Source organism: Mus caroli, unplaced genomic scaffold (genome assembly GCF_978045245.1).
Source record: "Mus caroli unplaced genomic scaffold, Mus_caroli_1 scaffold_19, whole genome shotgun sequence".
NCBI classification, from domain to species: Eukaryota; Metazoa; Chordata; class Mammalia; order Rodentia; family Muridae; genus Mus; species Mus caroli.
In genome coordinates this window covers 12,926,571-12,949,962 of record NW_028227274.1, presented here as the reverse complement: position 1 = coordinate 12,949,962, position 23,392 = coordinate 12,926,571, and the positions used below count along the sequence as shown (strand labels likewise).

General features: G+C 38.3%; 1 protein-coding gene across 2 annotated transcripts in view; it reads left to right on the top strand.

The window, feature by feature from the left end:
- Chst9 (carbohydrate sulfotransferase 9) overlaps positions 1-23,392 on the top strand; it is a 296,669-nt gene that overhangs the window by 27,642 nt on the left and 245,635 nt on the right. For both annotated transcript variants that reach the window (XM_085833406.1, XM_085833405.1), the window contains exon 2: positions 12,682-12,898. In XM_085833406.1, coding sequence (XP_085689532.1) covers positions 12,799-12,898 — 100 coding nt within the window. In that variant the 5' untranslated portion in view covers positions 12,682-12,798. The remainder of the gene's footprint in view (positions 1-12,681; positions 12,899-23,392) is intronic.

Below are 23,392 nucleotides of genomic sequence, written 5' to 3'. Positions count from 1 at the left end.
AAATATAAGCAGGCATATTAAAATATTCTCTCATAATGATCAAGATCAAACGTCAATCTTTTTAGTTTTCCCTATCACAGAGTTTTATTTATTGGGGGGGGGGGTGTTAATGGATATTTATTGACTGAATTGAATCAATATGATTGAAAGAACAAACTTCTCAATAAAACCATACTGCCTTTTAAAGTAAAACTATCCAATCTCTCAGCAAATCTTTGTCAACTGTCTATGAAACAGCTGCTTCTGTGTTTAGCTAGTAAAATATAAAGCTACCAACATCATAGTATTTAGAGGGGTTCTGTAGGCAAGAATGCTACGTATTTTCTTGACTTACATTGTTTCATATCAGACTCATGTCATTGGTAATTTCATTGCTTACAGTGTAGATGTGAAGAGCTCAGGGCACATGGAAGTTTTATAATGGCCTTTGCCGAAAAGCTGCTTGGTGTTCAGGTTAGGATTTAAGCTCAGGTGGTCACACTGCGGGCTTTGTCTCAATAACTGCCATGATATGTTGTAGAAAATATTTATTCTCAATCGGGAGGTTTTTGTCCAGACTTTTCATCCAGTTTCCATGTGAAAGGAAACTTAATAATAATAACAATTATACTGATAGTTAAAAGTATTATTTCATTAAATATATTTATTTAATTTAATAAATATGTTAAGTAAATGAATATATTAAATTAAATATTATTACTAAATTAAATATATAGTAAATGTATGATTAGATTTATTATTATTATAAGCCTTAGTCAGCACTAGAGCTGCACAGATATCCACTCTCTATGCTATTAGAATCTATTTCCTATCAATAACTCCAAGTCATAATTTTTCATGTTCCATCTGGTTGGCTTTTAACGCCAATTGGCCAGCCTTTATGGCTATAAGTTCATGATGCATCTACCCCATGATGGCTTCCTCCTCTCTCCACCTTCTCCTCCTCATAATCCTTGTCAATGTCTCTTCTGCCCTGCTATATAGACTGTTGGCATTTTTATTTAACCAGTAGTTTTAAATTAAGGAGCAAGATCATATTGTGTCTGTGATTCTCTTGTCCCTGTGGGCAACCAGGCCTTGGGAGCCAGTATTTAGCATTATAATACATAGCAACAGACCAAAATCTCAACAATGATAACCACTGACAATAGTGAAGGACAAAGGCACACATCACCCAAAGTACAAGAGGACATGAAGGTTGGACTGTAATTTAGTCAGGTCTTATTTCTTGGATTCTATCTCATGTCTGTTCAAATGTCTGTGTCCTTCTCTCCTCCTCCGTCTATTTTTACATTGTCTCAGAATGATCACCTCAAACGCAAACCTGATTGGTCTATATCCTTCAAAACCTTCATTAATTCATCATGCTGCAGGATAAAGCTACCCCTACCATTAGGGCAACAGGGCCTTCTGGGATTTGTCTCTGCCTGCCACCTTACCTCATTTCTTTGGGAACACTGTATAAACCATGAAGTTAAGTGACTCTGTCATTAACTTTTCTGGCAAAGAAACAGGGCCATCACGAGAAGAAAGCTGTCAATATAAAATGTTCAGAACAGTATCTTGAATGCAATAACTGCTCAAGAAATGTTTGCATATTTATTTCCGTCCCCTTGTGATTATCTTGCCAAAACTGCTGTATGCTATGTGTAATTTATCCCCAAGTTTCCTCACTGCACTGGCAATTGCTTTGTAATAGATGGAGAAATAAAGGGAATGTATTGGCTCTCCTAATTAACAATCTCAGAGGCTGAGCAAGCTCAGGCAGGGTCCAGCCAAAGCTATTCCTATGCTCTTCTGCAGGCTTCTCAGCCTGCCCTTCTACTGTACTGGCTTCTGTTGAGCTTAGCCTTCAGCAGGGCAGCGAGAGGACTTTCAGCATAGCAAGAACTACATACAGCCTGTTTATTCATACTCAGAAAGACAGAAAATACCATTTGCCATCACCATACAACCCAAGCTCTTCTCTTTGAGTAGATCCTATGTAATGAGATTGTTATTGGGGAAACCAAGTATAAGTGTAAAGTGTAAAGGTGGTGACTGATGGTCCTCAAAGTTATATCCAGATGATAACACCCAGAACCTGTGTTATCTGGAGAAAGGGTCTCTGTTGTAATTAACTTAAACATCTCTAGATGAGATTATACTGCACACTCTCTGGGTGGGCTTCACACCCAATGGTATGTATATTCCTACATTGCTAACAGAGAAAAGAAGCACAGAGAGAGAAGGACATGTGAAGTCACAGCAGACACTGGAGCTAAGAATCCATATAATGTCTGGAGTTACTGGAAGTCTGTGAGGCAGTGAACTGTGAGATGAAGCCTGGTAAGGTGGAGCTGGGTTGGAAACCCTGGGGACCCAAAGGAACAGTAGGAGCTTCACCTGCTCCTGACACCAGGACCCTGTATGTAGTCACAGCCCCCCCGTAGAAATAGTTGTGATTATCAGTCATGTAGGGACAGTATCCCCAAGCCCCTCCACATGTAGATGAGGCATGTCTAATATCTCAGATCAAGCCAATAAAAAGGAAGCCCCTGCTGTAAGACCACAACCTACCCCAAATCTGTATATATGATTCTATCCAAAAGGAATAAAGGTGTGTGAGAATTACTCTGTCACCTGAGAGCATGGTAAACTTTGTAAGTTCTACACAGTGGAGTGGCACAGGAGTCACTTTCATATTCTTCCATACCACTATCTACTTATAACTTGTTTCTTTTCAGTTAGGCCACTTTGGATACCAAGCTTTCAAAACAAGCCATGTTTTATTCATCGTTTCTGAGGTTACTATACTAATTTCAACAGCAAAATAACATCATTTCATTAGACTTTCTAACTCTGCTAACAATTGATAGTTTTCTGTTAGCTGTTTTGACATATCCCCTGTTGATAATCCCATCAGGCTATTGACTGATGGCCACCCAAATTGCCATTTCATGTTCTCCTGTGGAAAAAATCTGGAACTCCAAGAACCTATATCTTAATAAACTAAAATGGATTCTCTATTTGCCTAGCATGTCAGTTGGTATGCCCTTGGTAATTATTCACAATAAGGGTAGTGGTGTTCTTGAGGAGTCTCGTCTGACATTTGAATATATATATTATACAGTCTTACGGTTCCATATAAAGAAATGTAAAACCCCACAGTGTTTTTACTTCCTGCATGTTTAATGTTTTAAAATATTGGAAGCTCTAAAAGCTTTATACCAAGTGGGTGATGCCAAGTTAAACTGAAGTACAGAATGAATGGTTCATTTAGCAATAATCCCTTTAGGGTTTGGCCTCATCTAATACAAACAAAGGTTTGTGAGGGCAATAGCATTTAGCCTTACACAGTCTTTAAAGAAAGGTTATATTGCATACAAAGTAAAACTTCCATATTAGATAACAGAATTTAAGAGTTCAAAACTTTTTCCTCTAAAACAAAGGACATAAAGGCAAAGCCTTGTCCCCTTAAAGACTTTAATTATAATTAAATCTTAACTACAGCAGCTAAAAGTAGAAGGTACCTGTTAAATAAATTATATGAGAAATCACAGGAACAATATGAATACAGAAACACCTACAAATTACTGTCGAGTAAAGCAATGGGTGACAGAACACCCCAAATGGGTGAGCAAGCACAGAGTAAGCCAGAAGACATGAATCAGCTCACCAAGAAGAAACCGTTCTATTTAAGGTTAGCTGACTGGTGACCTTCATTCATTTTGTGATCAGAATTCTTTATTATCATGGAGATAGCGTGTTCACCAGCCTCTGTGAATACGGCATGGACTTCTTTGGGTAATATTTGCAGCCTTCCAAAAGCAACGCTCTTAACTTTCCTATGTTGGTAATGATGTGCATACGTAAGATGTTATCATTGCAGGAAATGGGAAACAGGACACATATGATTCTACTATTTTTATAACTTCTAATTATTTTAAAATAACATTTGTGAAGGGAGTAAGCATTTGGTGAAAATGTAGAAATGCTTACAGAATTTGAGTTAAGAAAATGGGCTGAAATGGTATTATTCAGCCTGTAAGATTGTTAATAACGTAATAAATAATAAGTCAGTAAATGGGATAGAGTATCGCTAAGTGGCACACATGATTAGCACGCAGAAAAGAGTATGTGGATTCAAACCCGAGCATACACACAAAAGGTTGCTTTTAAATAGTAAATTAAGCCTACTGTGTTATCACACAAACTACAGCCAGTCTCATCTGAAATGTGCATTAAAATCTCGTTCTCACTTAATTAAAACCTACTCATTCAAGATTTACTGGCTTTGGTGGTTAACACACTCTACAAGGTTCTAAATTCAATGAACAGGATTTTAATTTCCATCCCTTTAATTATAACCCTGTCCACAATGTACCAGATATTATTAGAAACATACCACAGCTTACCCTCAATATGGCTAAAAGGAGGAATAGACTTCCACAGTGTTTGCTTGTGTTTTTTTAGCACACTTACTGTGCTTACCAAATGAAAAAACCTTAAGCCAGATTACTAAAATGTTTTAGAGTAAGCCTCACGATGGTTGTATACTTTTCAGAAACACCATCCATTCTATATGACTTAGTATTTCCTAATGCTTTGTGATACATAGCATAAATGCTGTTGTCCTGATTTTATTAGAGAGAGTAAAGCTGAACAATGACATGGGTGTTTGTGATGAAGAGAGGGATGTGTGCTTATACTTACTCTCCTTGTCTAGTCCCCAAACTCAACATTGATAAGTGGAATTTTCACGGGAAAGAGCATGAGAGTATAACCAGACTCAAAGCCGGGAACAGAAGGAAGCAAACAGCTGTGAATCGGACAGAAATTGTGGGCCTGTTAAGGCTGTAAATGTGGAAGGTACTGGCAGAGCTGGGACTTCACTGCCAGTGAGAGCTAGAGATAATAAGGAGGGAAGTACCCTGCTTCCTCAAAATGAAGATAAAGAAGACAAAAACTAAGCAGGTTCAGTTTCCCCTGGAGCTGCGGGGTTCCCAATGTGCAAGGAAAGGACCAGCAGCAGACTGGGCGCAGGAACGCAGCTGTCTATAGCCTAGCTCTGTTCTGCATGAAGCCAGTATCATCTAGGTCAAGAATACAAAGCTAAAAATAGTTAAACTTAGCTCCATATTTGAGGCAGAAAAAGTTATAGACAGGAAGGTCTTTATTATGCCAGTATAAACAGGTAAAAACAAACTAAATAAGAAAAACAGGGGAGAGATATGACAACAAATTAAGTGGCAGGTAGAATGGGGGGATTTAAACAGTAGCAATAACAACAAAGCAGAAAACTGAAAAAAAAAAAGTCAAACCTTTCAAAGTTCTGGCTGCATAACACCATCTCAATCTTCAGGGATTCTGGGTTTGAGCTAGAAACCTGAGGTGTCTAACTGGAAGCCTGTCCAGGGATGACAAGCGATTCTGGAGGGGTTGAGAGGAAGGAGTTTCTGAGGGTCATCCAACATTCAGAGTAGGTTAATGGAGTCACCCATCACAAGAACCTGGAGAGGAGGGAGGGAGAGTGGGTATACTGGTTTTGCAGAGAGAGAACCAAGATGCGTGAGTAGGTACAGACGATGTGGAAACATGGGTAGTTAATGGTGTGGGTCATCATTGAAGGTGTCTGCTTACTCAGGTGATAGGAACAAGGAATGATCCAGCCACCAAGGCTTCTGTTAGACGACATGGCTGCTGAGTTCCAACTTAAGATCAGGAGACAAACACTCATCTTCTGGCTTCCTTCTGTACTAAACTGTAGATATAATTTAGTCCTAAAACTAACTTTGCTACAAATCCCAGTGCTTTCTTGCTAAAATCATCAACTCCTATTGAGCTCAGCAACTTGGGATTTCCTTATATATTTAATTGCCTCTAATTAATATTCTTTTACTATTCTTAAGTTGCAAAATACTTTTGTTGATGGCCTTCATGGACACTTTGCCCCTTCTTAGAATTGGGAACAAAACACCCATGGAAGGAGTTACAGAGACAAAGTTTGGAGCTGTGACAAAAGCATGGACCATCTAGAGACTGCCATATCCGGGGATCCATCCCATAATCAGCTTCCAAACACTGACACCATTGCATACACTAGTAAGATTTTGCTGAAAGGACCCAGATATAGCTGTCTCTTGTGAGACTATGCCGGGGCCTAGCAAACACAGGAGTGGATGCTCACAGTCAGCTATTGGATGGATCACAGGGCCCCCAATGGAGGAGCTAGAAAAAGTACCCAAGGAGCTAAAGGGATCTGCAACCCTATAGGTGGAACAACATTATGAACTAACCAGTACCCCGGAGCTCTTGACTCTAGCTGCATATGTATCAAAAGATTGCCTAGTCGGCCATCACTGGAAAGAAAGGCCCATTGGACTTGCAAACTTTATATGCCCCAGTACAGGGGAATGCCAGGGCCAAAAAGTGGGAGTGGGTGGGTAGGGGAGTGGGGGTGGTATGGGGGACTTTTGTGATAGCATTGGAAATGTAAATGAGGAAAAAATACCTAATAAAAAATATTTTAAAAAAGAAAAGAAACAGTTTCAAGCTCTGAGAATCATGTTAGGACTGTGTTTGTAAATCTTTTCCTAATTGTGGAAGCACATCAACATCTCACCCCTCACAAGGCAGAACTATGGATTGACAAATGGTAAAATATAGCCATTGCTCTTTTTCTGTTCTCTCTCCTCCAACTTGAGTTGAAAGCTACAAGTTGTTAGCTGTCACCAAATTGATGGCATTGTATCCATTACTGGGACAAGAAGAGGCTATGTGAAGCTCAGAAAACCTTTACCTGTAGAAATGTCGCTTTATGCTTGTATGTAAACCAGTATTATTCTAAGTCATTTCAGCCCCCAGCAGTTACATTTCCTCCGGGATGCTTGCAGGTGTTCTCACTAGGTGCATGTTCCCATCATGGTTGACTTTCAGGTTTGCTTACAGCACAAATGGTTGCACATATCACCTCACCTGTGTTTAATGAGAGCTGCTTCTTCATGCCAACATTGGGTTAATGCACTGAGGTGGAAGAAAAACAAAAGGGTCTCTCTGCTTTACACCAGATTGCCTTCATGCCTTGTGGCTTTAACCACTCTATCCTCCCCACATCTGCCATAACAATTATGGCTCTTAGGCTGCTTCCTCACCCAGGAGGATTGCAAGAGGGTAGCAACACCTCCAGGAAAAAAAAAATCAGGGCAAATGCTTAATCTATTTCCAGCATAGTGGGTAATAATTTTCCTTTGTAAACCCCCAAGGGGTGCTTCTGTGGGCTCGCACACCCACCATCCTGCAGGTTTGTGGCACCACTGTGATTTGTAAGTTTTCTTTTACCTTTTCTCTTCTGAGATAACTTTTAATTATGGAGACAGATTGTAAAAGTCTATTTCTTCTTGTAAACAACTATTTCTTTCTTAGTACTAGATTTTGTTTAACTGTTTTCCTCCTATCCAAATCATCTAAGATACCAGGAAATATGTCAGTTTATTGTTTAACTGCAGTTATCAAAGCAAAAATCTGCCTTATTTTCATAGTTTCTTTTGGGAGTTTTTCTTTGCTGCACGTAGTTGGAACACACACACACATACACACACACACATACACACACACATACACACACACACACACATTTTCATTCAATATAGGTGTGAACTATCAACCATCAAAAGAGCAGATTTTCAACATCTTTAAAACTTGCTTTCTTGCCATAATCAAAAAGATTTGAGATCCCCAAAGCATAGGTAAAATGACTAAAAGTTGCTACTTCCTTAGGGAACTGAGAAAATCAGGCTTGAAGTGACCCGAGATGTTGATGCTTAGGGTGGTTTTATTTACTCTGGTCCTTTCCACAGTACAATTAAAAAAATAAAGAAATGAGAGCTGGTAATGGGATTTTATCTTGTGATTAAATGCTTTGGAGTTGTAATTTTTCTTAAACAAATGTTGATTCTAGCTATACATCACACACACACACACATACTTTTACACACACACACACACACACCCATACACACACAAAATCAGACCTCTTATACTTCCTTTAAAACCAAGTTCTATGCAAAAACTGGTTTCATAGCAATGGCTAAATATGCTGCATAGGTGGTACACAACTCTGATCTTGGAACTTAGAATGCAGGAGAACACAGAATTGGGGCTAGCCTGGATTATATAATGAAATACTATTAGAAGGAAAGGAAGAGAGAAAGAACATAAAAAGAATTCCTAAATACTACTATTTAGCTGGCAATGCAATTACTCATAGCAATTTTTAGCTTTTAACTTGACATACGGGAGAGTCACTTGAAAAGAAGGAACCTCAGTTGAGGACTTGCCGCCATCAGACTGGCCTGTGGGTGTGTCTACGAGGCATTATTTTGCTTAATGATTGATATGAGAGAACCCAGACTGACCATTGTTGGTGGGTCCAACTCAGGACAAGTATACTGGGAAGTGTCAGAATGAAGAGATTGATGACAAGGAAGAATAATTGAAACAAAAAAGATAAAAAGGGCAAAAAAAAATTTAATGGGCATACAAACATTAAAGAAGCACATTAAAATGCTTAAAATCACTACTCATTAAGAAAATTAAAAATAAATGCACGCTATCCTACATTCCTCACTTTGACAATTACTAAAAATGAGTAAAAACTTAAGACTAATTTACAAGAATGTAAAGAATATAACGAGGACATGGTTGCACATGAGGCAGGAATGTTGTGGACTTAAAACCAGCCTGGCTTACACAGTGAGACACTAACTGAAACCAAATCAAAACCAACCAAACAAAGCAAACCAAAACAAAAGGCCAAATAAAACAAAAACAAGAAGCAAACCTTGGCACACTGCTACTGGGAACAGAATGTGGAACAACTACTGTGGCTTACTCAAGAACTTGGAAACAGAATTACTACAATTACCACGTGACCCAGCGATGGAATATTTGGCGATAAGCAAGAAGTAGTGCTGGAAAAGGCTCTTAGTGGGTTCCAAGGACATCGTCTTCTCAGCAGAACTAGTCACAATAGCCATACAGAGGACACCACCCAAGTGTCCATGGACACATGACTGGGAAAACAAGTTGTGATAACACAAATTATAAATGTTTGTTGTCTTTAAACTAAAAGGAAACTTTGGCCCAAGCTACAGTCTCAATGAATCATGTGCTATAAGACACAGGCAAGTCACAAAAGGGTCAATATTGAGGCTGCAGAAATGCTTCAGTGGTTAGCAGCATTTGCTAGTCTCGCTGAGGACATGGGTTTGGGTCTCAGTACTGATGTGGAGGCTAATTGTCTTTAATGCTAATTCCAGATGGTCTAAGGCCCTCTTCTGGCCTCTGTACATTAGATATGCACACGATAAACATTCAGACAAACACTTGTACTCACAAAATAAAAATAAATCTTTAACAACAAAATACTGGTGATTCCATTTAGCTGAGGTACTAAAAAATAGAAAGTAGAAAGTTCCGGGGCTGATAACACAGTACTGGGACAGTGCCAGTCAGTGAAAACTGTCCCATTATTGCCGGGGAATGTGACTGTAGTGAGATTAAAAGGCGCACTTCCAAATAATTCAAAGGATAAATGGCCTCAGAAGGCTTAGTTTATGCACATAAATATATAATAATAACAAAGAAGAAGAAGCCAGGAATTTGGGAGGGACTTGGGGTTGGGCATGGGAAGAGTTGGAGTAAGGAAGGGGAATGGAGAAATGAAGGCATGATACTTTTCCTTCAAAATGAAAAAGGGTGGGGATAAGAATGAAAGATGAACGAGCCACCAAGGACAGCAAGGCAGTACACAGTGCTCTTCAGCAGTGTCTCCTCAGCCCCTGCCTCCAGACTCCTGCCTGAGCTTTTTACTGGAATGTTTTATCACAGAAAAAAACAAACAAACAAAAAAACAAAAAAAAAACTAATACAGTCTTTTTTATTCAACTTTATTGGATATTTTCTTTATTTATATTTCAAATGTTAACCCCTTTCCTGGTTTCCCATCTGAAACTTTCCTCGTAGTCCCCCTGCTCACCAATCCACCCACTCCCACTTCCTGGCCATGGCATTCTCCTATACTGGGGCATAGAGCAGTCATAGGACCAAGGGCCTCTTTCCCCACTGTTGTCTAACTAGGCCATCCTCTGCTGCATGTGCAGCTGGAGCCATGAGTCCCACCATGTGTGCTCTTTGGTTGGTGGTTTACTACTTCTGTATTTGTCAGGTACTGGTAGAGCCTCTCAGGAGACAGCTATATCAGGCACTTGTTAGTATCCACAATAGTGTTTAGGTTTGGTTATTATATATGGAATGAATCCCCAGGTGGGGCAATCACTGGATGGTCATTCCTTCAGTCTCTGCTCTATACTTTGTCTCTGTAGAGTTCATGGGTGTTTTGTTCCTCCTTCTAAGAAGGGTTGAAGTATATACACTTTGGTCTTCCTTCTTCTTGAGTTTCATGTGATTTTTGAATTGTATCTTGAGTATTCCAAGCTTGTGTTCTAATATCCACTTATCAGTGAATGCATATCATAAAATTACAAAGCTTCTGTAAGGCAAAAGACACTGTCAATAAGACAAAAAAAGCAACCAACAGATTGGGAAAAGATCTTTACCAATCCTACATCTGATAGAGGGCTAATATCCAATATATACAAAGAACTCAAGAAGTTAGACCTTAGAGAACAAAAATTGGGTATCCCGATGAAAATGGGGTACCCCTATTAAAATGGGGCACCCCTATTAAAATGGGGCACCTCTATTACAAATGAGGTACAGAGCTAAACAAAGAATTCTCAACTGAGGAATACCAAATGGCTGAGAAGCACCTAAAAATATATTCAACATCCTTAGTCATCAGGGAAATGCAAATCAAAACAACCATGAGATTCCTCCTCACACCAGTCAGAATGGCTAAGATAAAAATCTCAGGTAACAGCAGATGCTGGCTAGGATGTGGAGAAAGAGGAACACTCCTCCATTGCTGGTGGAACTGCAAGCTGGTACAACCACTCTGGAAATCAGAAAATTGGGCATCATACTACCTGAGGACACAGCAATACCACTCCTGGGCATATATCCAGAAGATGCTCCAACATGTAAGAAGGACACATGCTTCACTATGTTCAAAGCAGCCTTATTTATAATAGCCAGAGGCTGGAAAGAACCCAGATGTCCTTCAACAGAGGAATGGATACAGAAAATGTGGTACATTTACACAATGGAGTACTACGCAGCTATTGAAAACAATGAATTTATGAAATTCTTATACAAATGTATGGATCTGGAGGATATCATCCTGAATGAGGTAACCTAATACAGTCTTTAACTAAGATGTACAGTATTCTCCATCAAAGAGTTCTCTCAAAGATTTTGATTTTGAGATAAAGATCAGATATAGACATAGCAGTGTGTACAGTGTCTTCATACTGAAGAAAAATTTATGCAAGTCTTCCAGAGAGGAAATGTGTGTGGCCAAGGCTGGCTAATGTCTTAGATACCATCTTGACAGTAATCCCATTGGCTAGGCTGTTAACCAAATAAAGCCTCAGGCTGCTTAGTACGGTCCAGTGGACACCATTATCCTCTCTTGAGTTTTAAGGAAGAGTCATACAGATACCAGCATTTGATGCCTTTGGTTTTATATTGTTTAAGGAGAATGTTCACATTTCTACTGCATTCTCAGAATCACTTCTAGCATTACATAGAATAAAATTAAGATATTAATTAGTTTGTTCAAAGAAAAAGCTGATTTCAATAGGTTTTTCTTTCGGTTTATAATTTAAGTAATCTTTCATTGCTGAGGTGGATTTTTATGAGTTCTAATAGATTTCATTAATTATGTTCTTGTGGGGAAATTTTTAGACCCAGGCCCTTTGCTGTTCATTCCCTATGCCCACAATGATTGTAAATCCACCATTTAAATCGAATAAATCTGTTATTTTACCTAAATAAGAAATGCTAGCTTAAGCATTCCAGGTTTGAATTTTATATACAGTCACTCCTCTTTATCTTTGGGTTCATCAAATATAGGATTAAAAATATTTGGCAAAAACAAGTGTCTGTACTGAACATTTACAGACTTCATCCACAGAGCCATCCAACCACACATCAAAATATTCAAAAACAAGGGACTACATCAGAACTGAACCTGAGGTCCTTCCCTGGAGAGCAGAGTGTCACAGTCCTTACTAGAACATTTACACTCTACATTTACACCATATGTATATGTGTATGTGCATGTAGACCAGAGTTGAAACACGGTTCCATGGAGTTATTGGGTCCTTTTTTCCTAAGAAGTTTGAGCATCCTCCTGCCATTGGATTCTAAAGGTTTCCCCTGATTCTTCAAGCATGTCTAACCCTCCTTCCTCCTTCTTTGTCAATTCATTCTATTTCTTTTATTCTCCCTCTCATCATGATGATATAACTCACATCTTCACTCTGACTGTTTAAAACTTGAAATAGCTTAAATTCAGCCCAACTTTTCACCTGATTAAATGCTACCCTGTGCTTTATTATGGGCAAGATAAGAATGTCAAGTGTTCCACAGATAAGACACCCAGTTCCTTTCTGAAAGGATTTACTATACTTCCATACTTTACCATGTACTTGAGATTTCAGTGTTGTTGATATGCATTTTTCCATATTTGAACATGAACCCCATTAGCCATTACAATGTGAAATTTTTAAATTCTAGGTTACTCTGTGGAATGACCTCCAAGAGATTAAGAAAACATTAAAACTCCATGGAGGAATAGAGCTTTGCAGTCTTTGGATTCAGACATGAAGAGAGACACAGTGGTCTGAAGTGGTCATGAAAGCCAAACAAGTCTTCTTTTCTGTCCTGCTGTTTGGGACAGCAGGGCTTCTGCTCTTCATGTACTTGCAAGCATGGATTGAAGAACATCATACAGGTAACATGTGGATTCTATGTTCTCCCTGTATTAACCACAATTGCTCCTTGGTATTAAATATGCTGCTGTGATGTTGATAGGCATTTGGTAAGCCTCACAGTTTCCAACATCCATAACTCAAATGCCCAGATGTTAAAGAGTGACTATTTTTCAAACAAGTGGCCCTTTGCTCGTTGCTTACACTGCAGTGTCTGTCCTATCAAAACAGAGCATGCTGGTCCCATTAGCACACTACTGTTTCTCCTGCAAACTGCCTATAGGAGTAGAGCATTTATTCCCTCTCTGGTCTGCCCATCAATGTGCACCAAGACAAAAGATGAGCAAAATGTGTGGAAATCATTTTTAATACTAATATTTATGTTGAAACTCGACATCAACATGATAATTCTTGAAACAGTTGCTGTTAAACAGAGATTGAAACAACTTCTTATGAAGTTCTAATGTCAAGAATTTTTGACTTGGTAAGCCATAATATTTCCATCATACTGTCTATTAAGTAATGATGACATCTGACAAAAATGACCATTAATACTAAGTGATTAAATGATGAGCCTGTGTTTCAATAAAATTTCATTTGCAAGAGATGATAGGCCAAATTTCATCATTCAGTTTAAATTGGCTGTGCATAGGAGGCATCCAGTGACTGTTAAAATGGGTTATATTTATAATTAAAATGATGTTATTAAAGGAAAATTGTCAGAAAACATTATATATATATGGCTATTAATGAAATCTACCTTTGGGGGAGACATGGACTTTGATTTATAACTATTAAGAAAAATAAATTAGAAGCAGAGTGGCTTCTTTTTTATTATCTATCTACCCATCTATTTATTTATTTATTTATTTATTTGCTAACTTACTTATTTACTTTACACCCCTATTGCCCTGTATCCCTGTCCTCTCAGTCTTACCTTACAAATTCATACCCATTTTACCCCGTCTCCTTTTCCTCAGAGAAAGAGAAGCCCCCCTTGGACATCACCTACTCTGAGACATCCAGTCACAGTAGGCCAAAGTATATCCTCTCCCTCTGAGGCCCAATTAGGCTATCCTGTTAGGAGAGGGGACCCAACTGCAGGCAACTGAGTCAGAGAGAGCCTCTGTTCCAATTGTTAGGGGACCCACATGAAGAGCAGGATGCAGCTCTGCTATAAATGTGTAGGGGACCTAGGTCCAATCCCTGCATGGTCTTTTGTGTTTCAGCCTCTGTGAGGCCCCGTAGGCCCAGGTTAGTTGATTCTGTGGGTGTTTTTGTGGTGGCCTTGACCCCACTGGCTTGCTCAATTCTCAACCCTACTTTTCCACAAGACTCCGTGAACACTATCTGATGTTTGGCAGTGGATCTCTGCATCTATTTCCATCTGCTGCTGGATGAAGTCTCTTATGAGACAGTTATGCTAGGTTCCTGACTGTAAGCATAGCAGAGTATCATTAACAGTGTCAGGAATTGGCTATCTTATATAGAATGTGTTCCGAATTGAGCTGGTCATTTGGATGGCCCTCAGGTCTCTGCTAGATATTTATCTCTGTGCATCTTGTAGACAGGAGAAATTTTAGGCTGAAGGTTTTTGGGTGGGTTGATGTCCCCCTCCCTGCACTATGGAGGTATGTTCTCTTTGTACTACTACAGGTGTGTCCCATCTGGCTACAGGAGGTGACCGCTTCGGTCTTTTTTTTTTTTAATTAGGTATTTTCCTCATTTACATTTCCAATGCTATCCCAAAAGTCCCCCATACCCAACCCCCCACTCTCCTACCCACCCACTCCCCCTTTTTGGCCCTGGTGTTCCCCCACTTCGGTCTTTATATACTCAGCTGGTAGGAGTCTCAGCTAAGGTTACCCCCACAGACACCCCAGAGCCTCTCCTGTCCCAGATCTCCAGTTATTTCCAGAGATGTCCCACATTCATTGCCATTCTCTCTCCTGGAATTGCTTTAAGTTTCTCTCTGTTTACTTTCATGTTGCCTATTGGATTGCTCTATGTTAATGTTGTTATGTTTAGGTATGGGCCTTATATCCCTGATCTCTCCATGACTTTTAACATGAAAAGGTGGTGGATTTTTGTCCAAAGTTTTTTAGCATAGAATGAGATGACCATGTGGATTTTTTTTAATTTTCAGTTTTTTTTTTTATTATATCGAGGTATTTTCATATATTAAACCATTGCTGCATAACTGGGATGAAGCCTATTTGATTGTGATGGGTGATGTTTCTGATGTGTCCTGGATTTGGTTTGCTAGTATTTTATTGAGTAATTTTGCATCAATTGTTATAAGAGGAATTGATCTAAAAATCTTTTTTTCTTTGTGTGGTTTAGGTATCAGGTGACTGTGGCCTCATAGAATGAGTTTGGCAATGTTCCTTCTGTTTCTATTTAGTGGAATAGTTTGAGAAGTATTGGTATTAACTCCTCTTTGAAAGTCTGGTAAAATTCTGAAACCATCTAAACCTGGGATTTTGTTGTTGTTTGTTGTTGCTGTTGTTATTGTTATCGTTGAGAGACTTTAAATGACTGCTTCTATTTCCTTAGGGGTTATAGAACTATTCAAATTGTTTACCTGATCGTGATTTAACTTTCATTTAGATTTTTTAATTTTGTGGAGTACAGATTTCTGAAGAAGACTTAATGAATCTGTGAATTTCTTCAGTGTCTGTAGTTGTCCCCCTTTTCGTTTCTGATTCTGTCTATTTCGATACTGTATCTTGTCTTTTAATTAGACTGACTAGAGGTTTTTCTATCTTGTTGATTTTCTCAAAGAACCAGCTCTTGTTGTTTTTTTTTTAATTTATTCTTTGTATTATTCTCTTTGTTTACTGATTTCAACCCTGAGTTTATTTCCTGCTCTCTATGCCTCTGGGGTATGTTTGCTTCTCTTTTAATCTAGAGCTTTCAGGTGTCCTCTTAAATTGCTAGTATGAGAATACTGTACTTTCTTTGTGAAGACACTTAGTGCTCTGAACTTTTGTTGTGTCCCATAAATTTGGGTATGGTGTGCCTTCATTTTTATTGAATTCCAGAAAGTCTTTATTTTCTTATTTCTTCCCTGACCTAGTCATCATTGAGTAGAATGTTGTTCTGTTTCCATGAAGTATGTAGGTATTCTGTTGTTTCTCTTGTTGTTGAAGTCTAGCTTTAATCCATAGTGGTCTGAGAGGATACAAGGAGATTTCTCAATTTTTCTTATTTGTTGAGGCTTACTTTTGACTAAATAGATGGTCAATTTTTGAGAAGATTCTGTGAGGTGCTGCTGAGAAGAAGGTATATTATTTTGTGTGAACAGTTCTGTAGATAGATGTTAGGTCCATTTGATCCATAACCTCTGTTAGTTTCATTATTTCTGTTTAGTTTCTGTCTTGATGACCTATCCATTGGTAAGAGTGTGGTACTGACATCTCCCACAATTAGGTTATGGGATTCAATGTACAATTTAATCTTTATTAAATTTTTTATCAATGTGGGTGCCTTTGCATTTGGGGCATATATGTTCAGAATTGACATGTCATCTTTGTGAATTTTTCCTTTGACGAGTATAAAGTATCCTAGGGAATCTCTTTTGATTACTTTTTGTTGAAGTCAATTTTATTAGATTATTAGAATGGCTATTCCAGCTTGTTCCTCTGGTCTGTTTGCTTGGAAAATCTTATTCCAGCCCTTTACTCTGAGGTAATATCTATCTCTGTTGATGAAGTATGTTTCTTGTACATGGTAGAATAGTGGATACTGTTTTCACATCTATTCAGTTAGCCTGTGTCTTTTTATTAGGGAATTGAGTCCAATGATGTTAAGAGATATTAATGACCAATGATTGTTAATTCCTGTTATTTTGATGTTGGTGGTATTTGTATGTGGTGTGTTTCCTTATTTTGTTTTTGCTGGTGTAGAATTATTTTCTATGATTTCTTGTGTGTGATTAACCTCCTTGTATTGGAGTATTCCTTCTAGTATCTTCTTTAGGGTTGGATTTGTGGATAAATATTGTTTAAATTTGGTTTTGTCTTAGAAAATCTTGTTTTCTCTCTCTATGGTGATTGAAATTTTTGCTAGGTATAAAAATATCAGTTGGCATCTACAGTTTCTTAGAAGCTGTAAGACATCTTTCTAGACTCTTCTAGCTTATAGAGTCTCTGTTGAGAAGTCAGGTGTAATTCTAGTAAGTCTGTTTTTGTTTGTTATGTGGCCTTTTATCCTTGAGCTTTTTATATTCGTTCTTTGATCTGCACATTAAGTGTTTTGATTATTCTATGGTGGGAGGATTTTCTTTTCTGATCCAATCTAATTCATGTTCTGTAAGCTTCTTGTATGTTTATAGGTATCTCTTTCTTTAGGTTGGGGGAATTTTCTTCTATGATTTTGCTGAAAATATATATATATATTTTTTTTTTTGGTCCTCAGAGCTTGGATTCTCACTTTCTGTTCCTATTATTTTTATGTTAGGTCATTTCATAGTATCCTAGATTTCCTGGAAGTTTCAGGAATTTCTAAGATTTAACATTTTAAAAAAATAAAATAATGTAAAACATTTTCTTCTATCATGTTCTCCATACCTAAGATTCTCTCTTCCATCTCTTGTATTCTGTTGGTGATGGCTGCCTATGATGTTTCTGTTCTTTTTCCTATGTTTTCTATCTCCAGGATAACCTCAGATTGTGTTGTCTTTATTGCTTCTATTTTCATTTTCAGGTGTTCAACAGTTTTATTCATTTCCTTAACCTGTTTAATTGTATTTTTCTGTATTTCTTTGAGGGATTTATCAATTTCCTCTTTAAGTCTATACCTGTATAATTGTATTTTCCGCATTTATTGAGGGATTTATTTATTTCTTCTTTAAAGGCATTTATATCTTTATAAGGTTGGATTTAAGCTCATTTTTTGTGTTTCATTTGTGTTAAGATATACAGGGCTTGCTGTAGTGGTATAGCTTTGTTCTGAAGGTCCAATGTTGCCCTGGGTCTTCTCTGTGTTCTTAATCCAGCTTTTGTCCATCTGGTTGTCCCCTGATGTTTCCAGTGTAACAGGTATCCGGAAGGAGTTCTGACCCAGGTGTTCCCCATGAAGCAGTACTCCTGTGGGCAGTCTTGGTCTGGATGTTCTTGGTGTAGCAGGCCTGGATGTTTCTTGTATGGGGGCCTATTGGAGGCTGTAGGAGTGGTAGCTAGACAATGGAGCTTGGGGAACAGCATGCAGCTAGCTCAGAGCAGCTGTGTGTGCTCCCAGAGACAGGCAAAGCAATAGGAAGGGATTTAACTTGATTGCTACTTGTTAAGTAGGTCTGTTGGAGGTCACTGGTAGCCTTACAATGGAGCCAGAAGAAGGAAGGAGGTGGGTGTGGAGACAGCACATGCAGAGTGATTTCTTAATTGTTTCCAATTGTGACCTACTTTAAGTATGTTCTCTATAAAAAGTCCTTAAAATATCTGGTAAACAACAGTGTGGAGCCTCCAGTATAACAAAGTATAGCAGTCATTTTCATTTTTAAATATCTTCATTGGTTTATCTTTGAAGATAGTTTGGATTTGTTTAATTGACGCAGTGGCCTTTGTTGAAAGAGGTTGTTTATATTTTTTTTCTAGAGCCTGTGATGTATTCCCAACATGTATTCTTCATTCCCTTTAATTTATACAAACTATGACTTAGAGACACTACATTATTGAGTTTTGCATAAATTTTTGTAATATTTAATGAAGTCACATGCAATAAAATATGTAGGACAATCTCCCTGAAAATGAACTCCTAATGTTGGTTTTCTTTCATGGAGAGATACCATCTAGAAATAGAGATTAGATGAAAGAATAGATAAAACTCTGTAGCCTGGAATACAGTAGAGGAGGGACTGAAAACAATCTTTTTCTTAGTTATTTGTAAACATTGGAATTTTCTACAATTTTAGAGCATTTTACCAGTCTCCAGTACATAAAGAAGAATATATTTATATGATTCTAACATCCACATACATACTGTGGCACATGTGTCTTCTTACATATACACATACACACACAATTATTTTTAAAAATAAAAATAAATAAAATGTATTTCTATGGTCATTACTTAGTTGAAAGCTTGATAAGCATCATATGTTAATAGAAACTTTTTCCTATCCTTGTAATACCTAAGTAGATGGATGATTTATAGCCAAAATTAACTGACACCCTAAAGGATGAACAATTTATCCAATGGCTCCATGTCAAACATTTGTACAGAGTGTAGTTCCAGACTTAAACTGAGGTTGTACCACTATGAGAACCACACCTGTTTATTTTTGTGTCCAGCAGAGGCAAAGATAGTTCCTATTACTTATGAGACCCAACAAAGTGAGAGCAAGTTGCCTATCATGATGAAGTAATGGGCTGCCAAATTGTGAGCCATACACAGACTTCTTATCTCTTAGGAGTCCTAAAAGATTAAATGGGTGTGCAACAAATACAAGAGCATCAATAAAACCTGTGATAGGGACGTAGGTGTTTAGTATCCATTTGTAATAACATTGGGGATGTTAGGTGTTTTTAAATGCAATGCTTTTTAAACTAAAAGGTCTAAATATGTGCTTGAATGGTAAGACAAACTTGGAAACAGCCCGTCTTTTGGACATTTTACACACACACACACACACACACACACACACACACACACACACAGCACTTATAAGAGGAGCTGGCTTCAGTTCCCGTAGCTCCCCACAGCTGAAGCAGACACTTAGAACTGCAGTGGTTTGGATCTCCTGTACTCTTCAATTGTTTCAGAAACTCCTAGCTTCTCATCACAATCTCTCTTGAGGGCTGTGAAATAGAGGCTGCAGACTGACTTCTACTCTACCTTCATTTTACTGGGATTTTTTTTTAAATAACACACTTTAAAATCTCAAAGTAAATCTTTTTTAAATGTCCAGACAGACTGGTAGAAGATGATGAAGACACAGTCCTTTTGAAACAAGAGGGAAATTAGATGATGGAGAAATGAAAACTTGTTCAGCCATCATATAATAGACAGTTGCTTTATAATGCCCTTGTTTTCCTTTCTTTAAACATTTATCTAATTTCATGTGTGTATGTGATGTGCCTGTGTGTATATATGCATGTTCACGAGGGAGTGTGAGGGTTCATGTGTACAGTGTGTGCATGCATGTGAGGGTCAGAGATTGAGCTCAAATATCTTCCTCTAGTACTAGCAAGGTTCTTACTGAGCTTAGAGTTCCTGATTTGTCTAGTTAGTTAGCTGGCGTGCCTGAACCATCCCTGGCTCCATCTCCTAAATGATAGGATCACAATTCAGCCACCATTCTATTTGGCTTCTTGTGTGGGTTCTGGGGATCTCAGCTCTAGTCTTCATGCTTATGTACCATGTACTTTGGTGACTCAGCTATTCCTTGACACCTAATTAAAATTATTCATTTGTGTGTTTTGTGGCTGTGACTAGAATTTGAAAAAAAACATTTTGCAGTTAAAAGCACAAGTTTTCAGAAAGGTCTTGAGGAGTCCAGCTGTCCAGCTAGTGCCCTCCTCTATACCTCTGTTCCCCTGAGCATATTCCTTAGCCTTTCTGGGACTCAGTTTTATTATCTATAAAATAGGGATAACATTCCCATGTAGTTAGGGATGAAGTGGGTAAAACTGTAATCTATGCTGTTCAGAACAAGATCCTTTGAAGGAGTTACTTAAAGACAAATGTGGTCAACAGAAAAAAATTCCAATCCAATGAGACCCTGAATATGAGAGACCTGAACTTCCGTGAAACTTAAAGAAAGCTGTGTTTGCAAGGCATTCATCATAGTGCCTGGCAAGTAGACATTCATGGCTGCAGCCTGTTCTTCTTAGCAGAAAATGAGTCTGGGCATCCATAAAGGTGCCTGCTCTGAGCTGTATAATTAAGACTCCATTACAGCTCTCAGGGACTGGATGCTGCCCAATCTTGTACCTTAACAGATTACAAAACAAAAGTAAAAAGTAAATTCTCAGTCCTAGCTCTAGAATGAATGGTTGGGAGAATGTATTTAATGTCAGGCAAGTCTGGATGCCCATGTGGAAGTTGGAAGGACAGTGACAGGGCTGGGTGCTGGGAGGACCACTGCCTGGTTGTTGCTCCTGCCTCCTTAAGCCACCACAATGCTTTGCAATGCCAAGGTGAGACATTCACTCTGAAGTATGTCCTAAGACCTCCACAGCTGAAGGTACCAAACAATGTAGTGAATGCAAGAGTATTATGGTGACTCAGAAAACAAAACAACAACAACAAAAAACCCAAAACAAAACAAACAAACAAACAAAAAATCTTTTCCCTGAAGATTCTAGCCCCATAGATAGTAGAGGACAAAAATGGTCCTGTGCCCAGTCAATTCATTGGTAGGCAAGGACATTCTATTGTGACAATAAAACAAAAGTTCTCTCCATTATGGGACAGAATAATAAGTTACAGCAAAGACAAAAGGCCCGGTCGGCTGTCAGGCCTGGTCGGCTGTCAGTGATGAAACTGTAAACCAGATGGAAGCTCTAGAAGGGCTACTCCTAGAAAGAAGGTGCACCAGAAAAGCATAGCAGTGGGAATCCTCATGAGGGACAGAGCCCAGGCCAGTAGAGCCCATTCAGTATCCATCAATTCTCCCTCTTCATTCCAAAAAAGCAATAACAGTGCATGGTATGGGGCTGCTTTGTATTGCCGTAGGAGACAAGAGACAGAATCTCAGATTTACGTAGACCAACTCTCAAGGTTCCCTTGCTGTGGTTTCCATGTCTTCACCAAAAGTATTGTCCAAATATAATTCGCACTCTGTGGAGATAAAGAGGGTGATTCTGAATTTAATGGTACCTGGAGGTTGGCCTTTTAGGGAGAATTAATTAGAGATAAATGAGGAATAAGAGTGGGTCTCTAATCCAACAGTACTGTGCCTCTATGAGAGGAGGGAGCCTGCTTGACTGCACAGTCTTTCTTATTATGTGATTCACTGCTCCATCCTAGAGCTCTAAAGATTCTCCACTAGGAAAAGAAATTTCTTACTAGCTCAAGCTGCCTCAACTTGAACATCCTACTCAGTGGAATCCATGAGCTGGGTAAACATTTTAACCCATCATCCCATTTGTCATATCTAGCTATGAGCGCAGTCATTTCTTTTATTTTTGAAAAATATAAATTAATTTTATCACTCCATTTAGAACATTCATGATTTGCTATTGTCCTTTACAGAACCTGACCCTAAAGCCCACAGACAAGACTAGCCTATACCTCCATTTCCACATCTCTCTTTCTACCAGACCAATCCCCTTACTGACTCCATGCTCACAGTTCCCGAACCCTAGATATATGCCTCACCATTAGAATGAATGTAGCTCTAATTTCAATCTCTTTGATCATTCTGCAGATGAATCACTCTGACTAATATATCTCAGCTCACCCTTCCAATAGCATAGCATCCAATGTGTGGCAGATGCTCCATAGCCTTGCCTTGTAGGAGAATACATAATATTTATGTGGATTTTCAATATCCTGAACAAATGTTCCCATAGACTTGTTTCAGCATTTCTAAGGACCAGGTTTCATATTCCTGAGGCATCCACTGCCTTACGACAGCATCCTTTGAGAATTCCCTGTGTTACTTAGTAGACCTTGCATTCTGACCTCTGCAGCCACACTCTTACTGCATCTTTGAACCTTCCATCACACAGACTGGTATGTTTCATAAAGAATGAAGTCTCTGATTTTTAAACCATTTCAAGAAAGAGATAACCAAGGTCACTCTCATAATATTTTTCTGTGTTCCTTTTACTGTGCAGGTACGTGACTTGCCTGAGATACACATGTTTAAGATTCACTATGACACAGTGAAGAGGTAACACATATATTTTAAATTCAAAGCAGGGGAACCTCAAGTTGAATCTTATCTGATAGATTTCATTTTTCTGAAATATTTCCCTATGAAGTTTAGTCTCAACCTTTCAAAATCAAGAAATTTCCTGAGGTGTCAATTATGCAAACCTCGATAAACAACCTCTAAGCATTTTTACTCAAGACGAAGCATTTTAGCTACTTACTGATGATTTTTTTTTATATTTCTAACATGCACATGCCAACTCTGACTTTTCTATCTTTAAATACTCACATTTTCTCAGACCTTTACCAATTTTTTCTGACTTGCACCAGTTAAGTATTGATATCTGTACTTACTTCACAAGTTAGCATCATTAGAACTCCAAATCAATTGTTTTGCTCTACAGCATCATTAATATATATGAAAAGTTATATAACTAAATTCTTACCTGGGCTATATTGAAGGTGACTGATGACGACGTATGTAAAACATTTGTGAGGACACCAGTCCCAGAACCATTACATAAATAAGTAAGTTAACTATCAAACTGTTTTAGCTTGTTTTCTGTTGTGACAAATCATTGACCACTTACTGGGTACAGTCCACTGTGAAGAGTTCTCTCCTCAATTAGCATTTAGCAAAATGTTCCACAGACCTACCTGGCAGAGGCCATTCTTCAGATAAAATTCCATCTCCC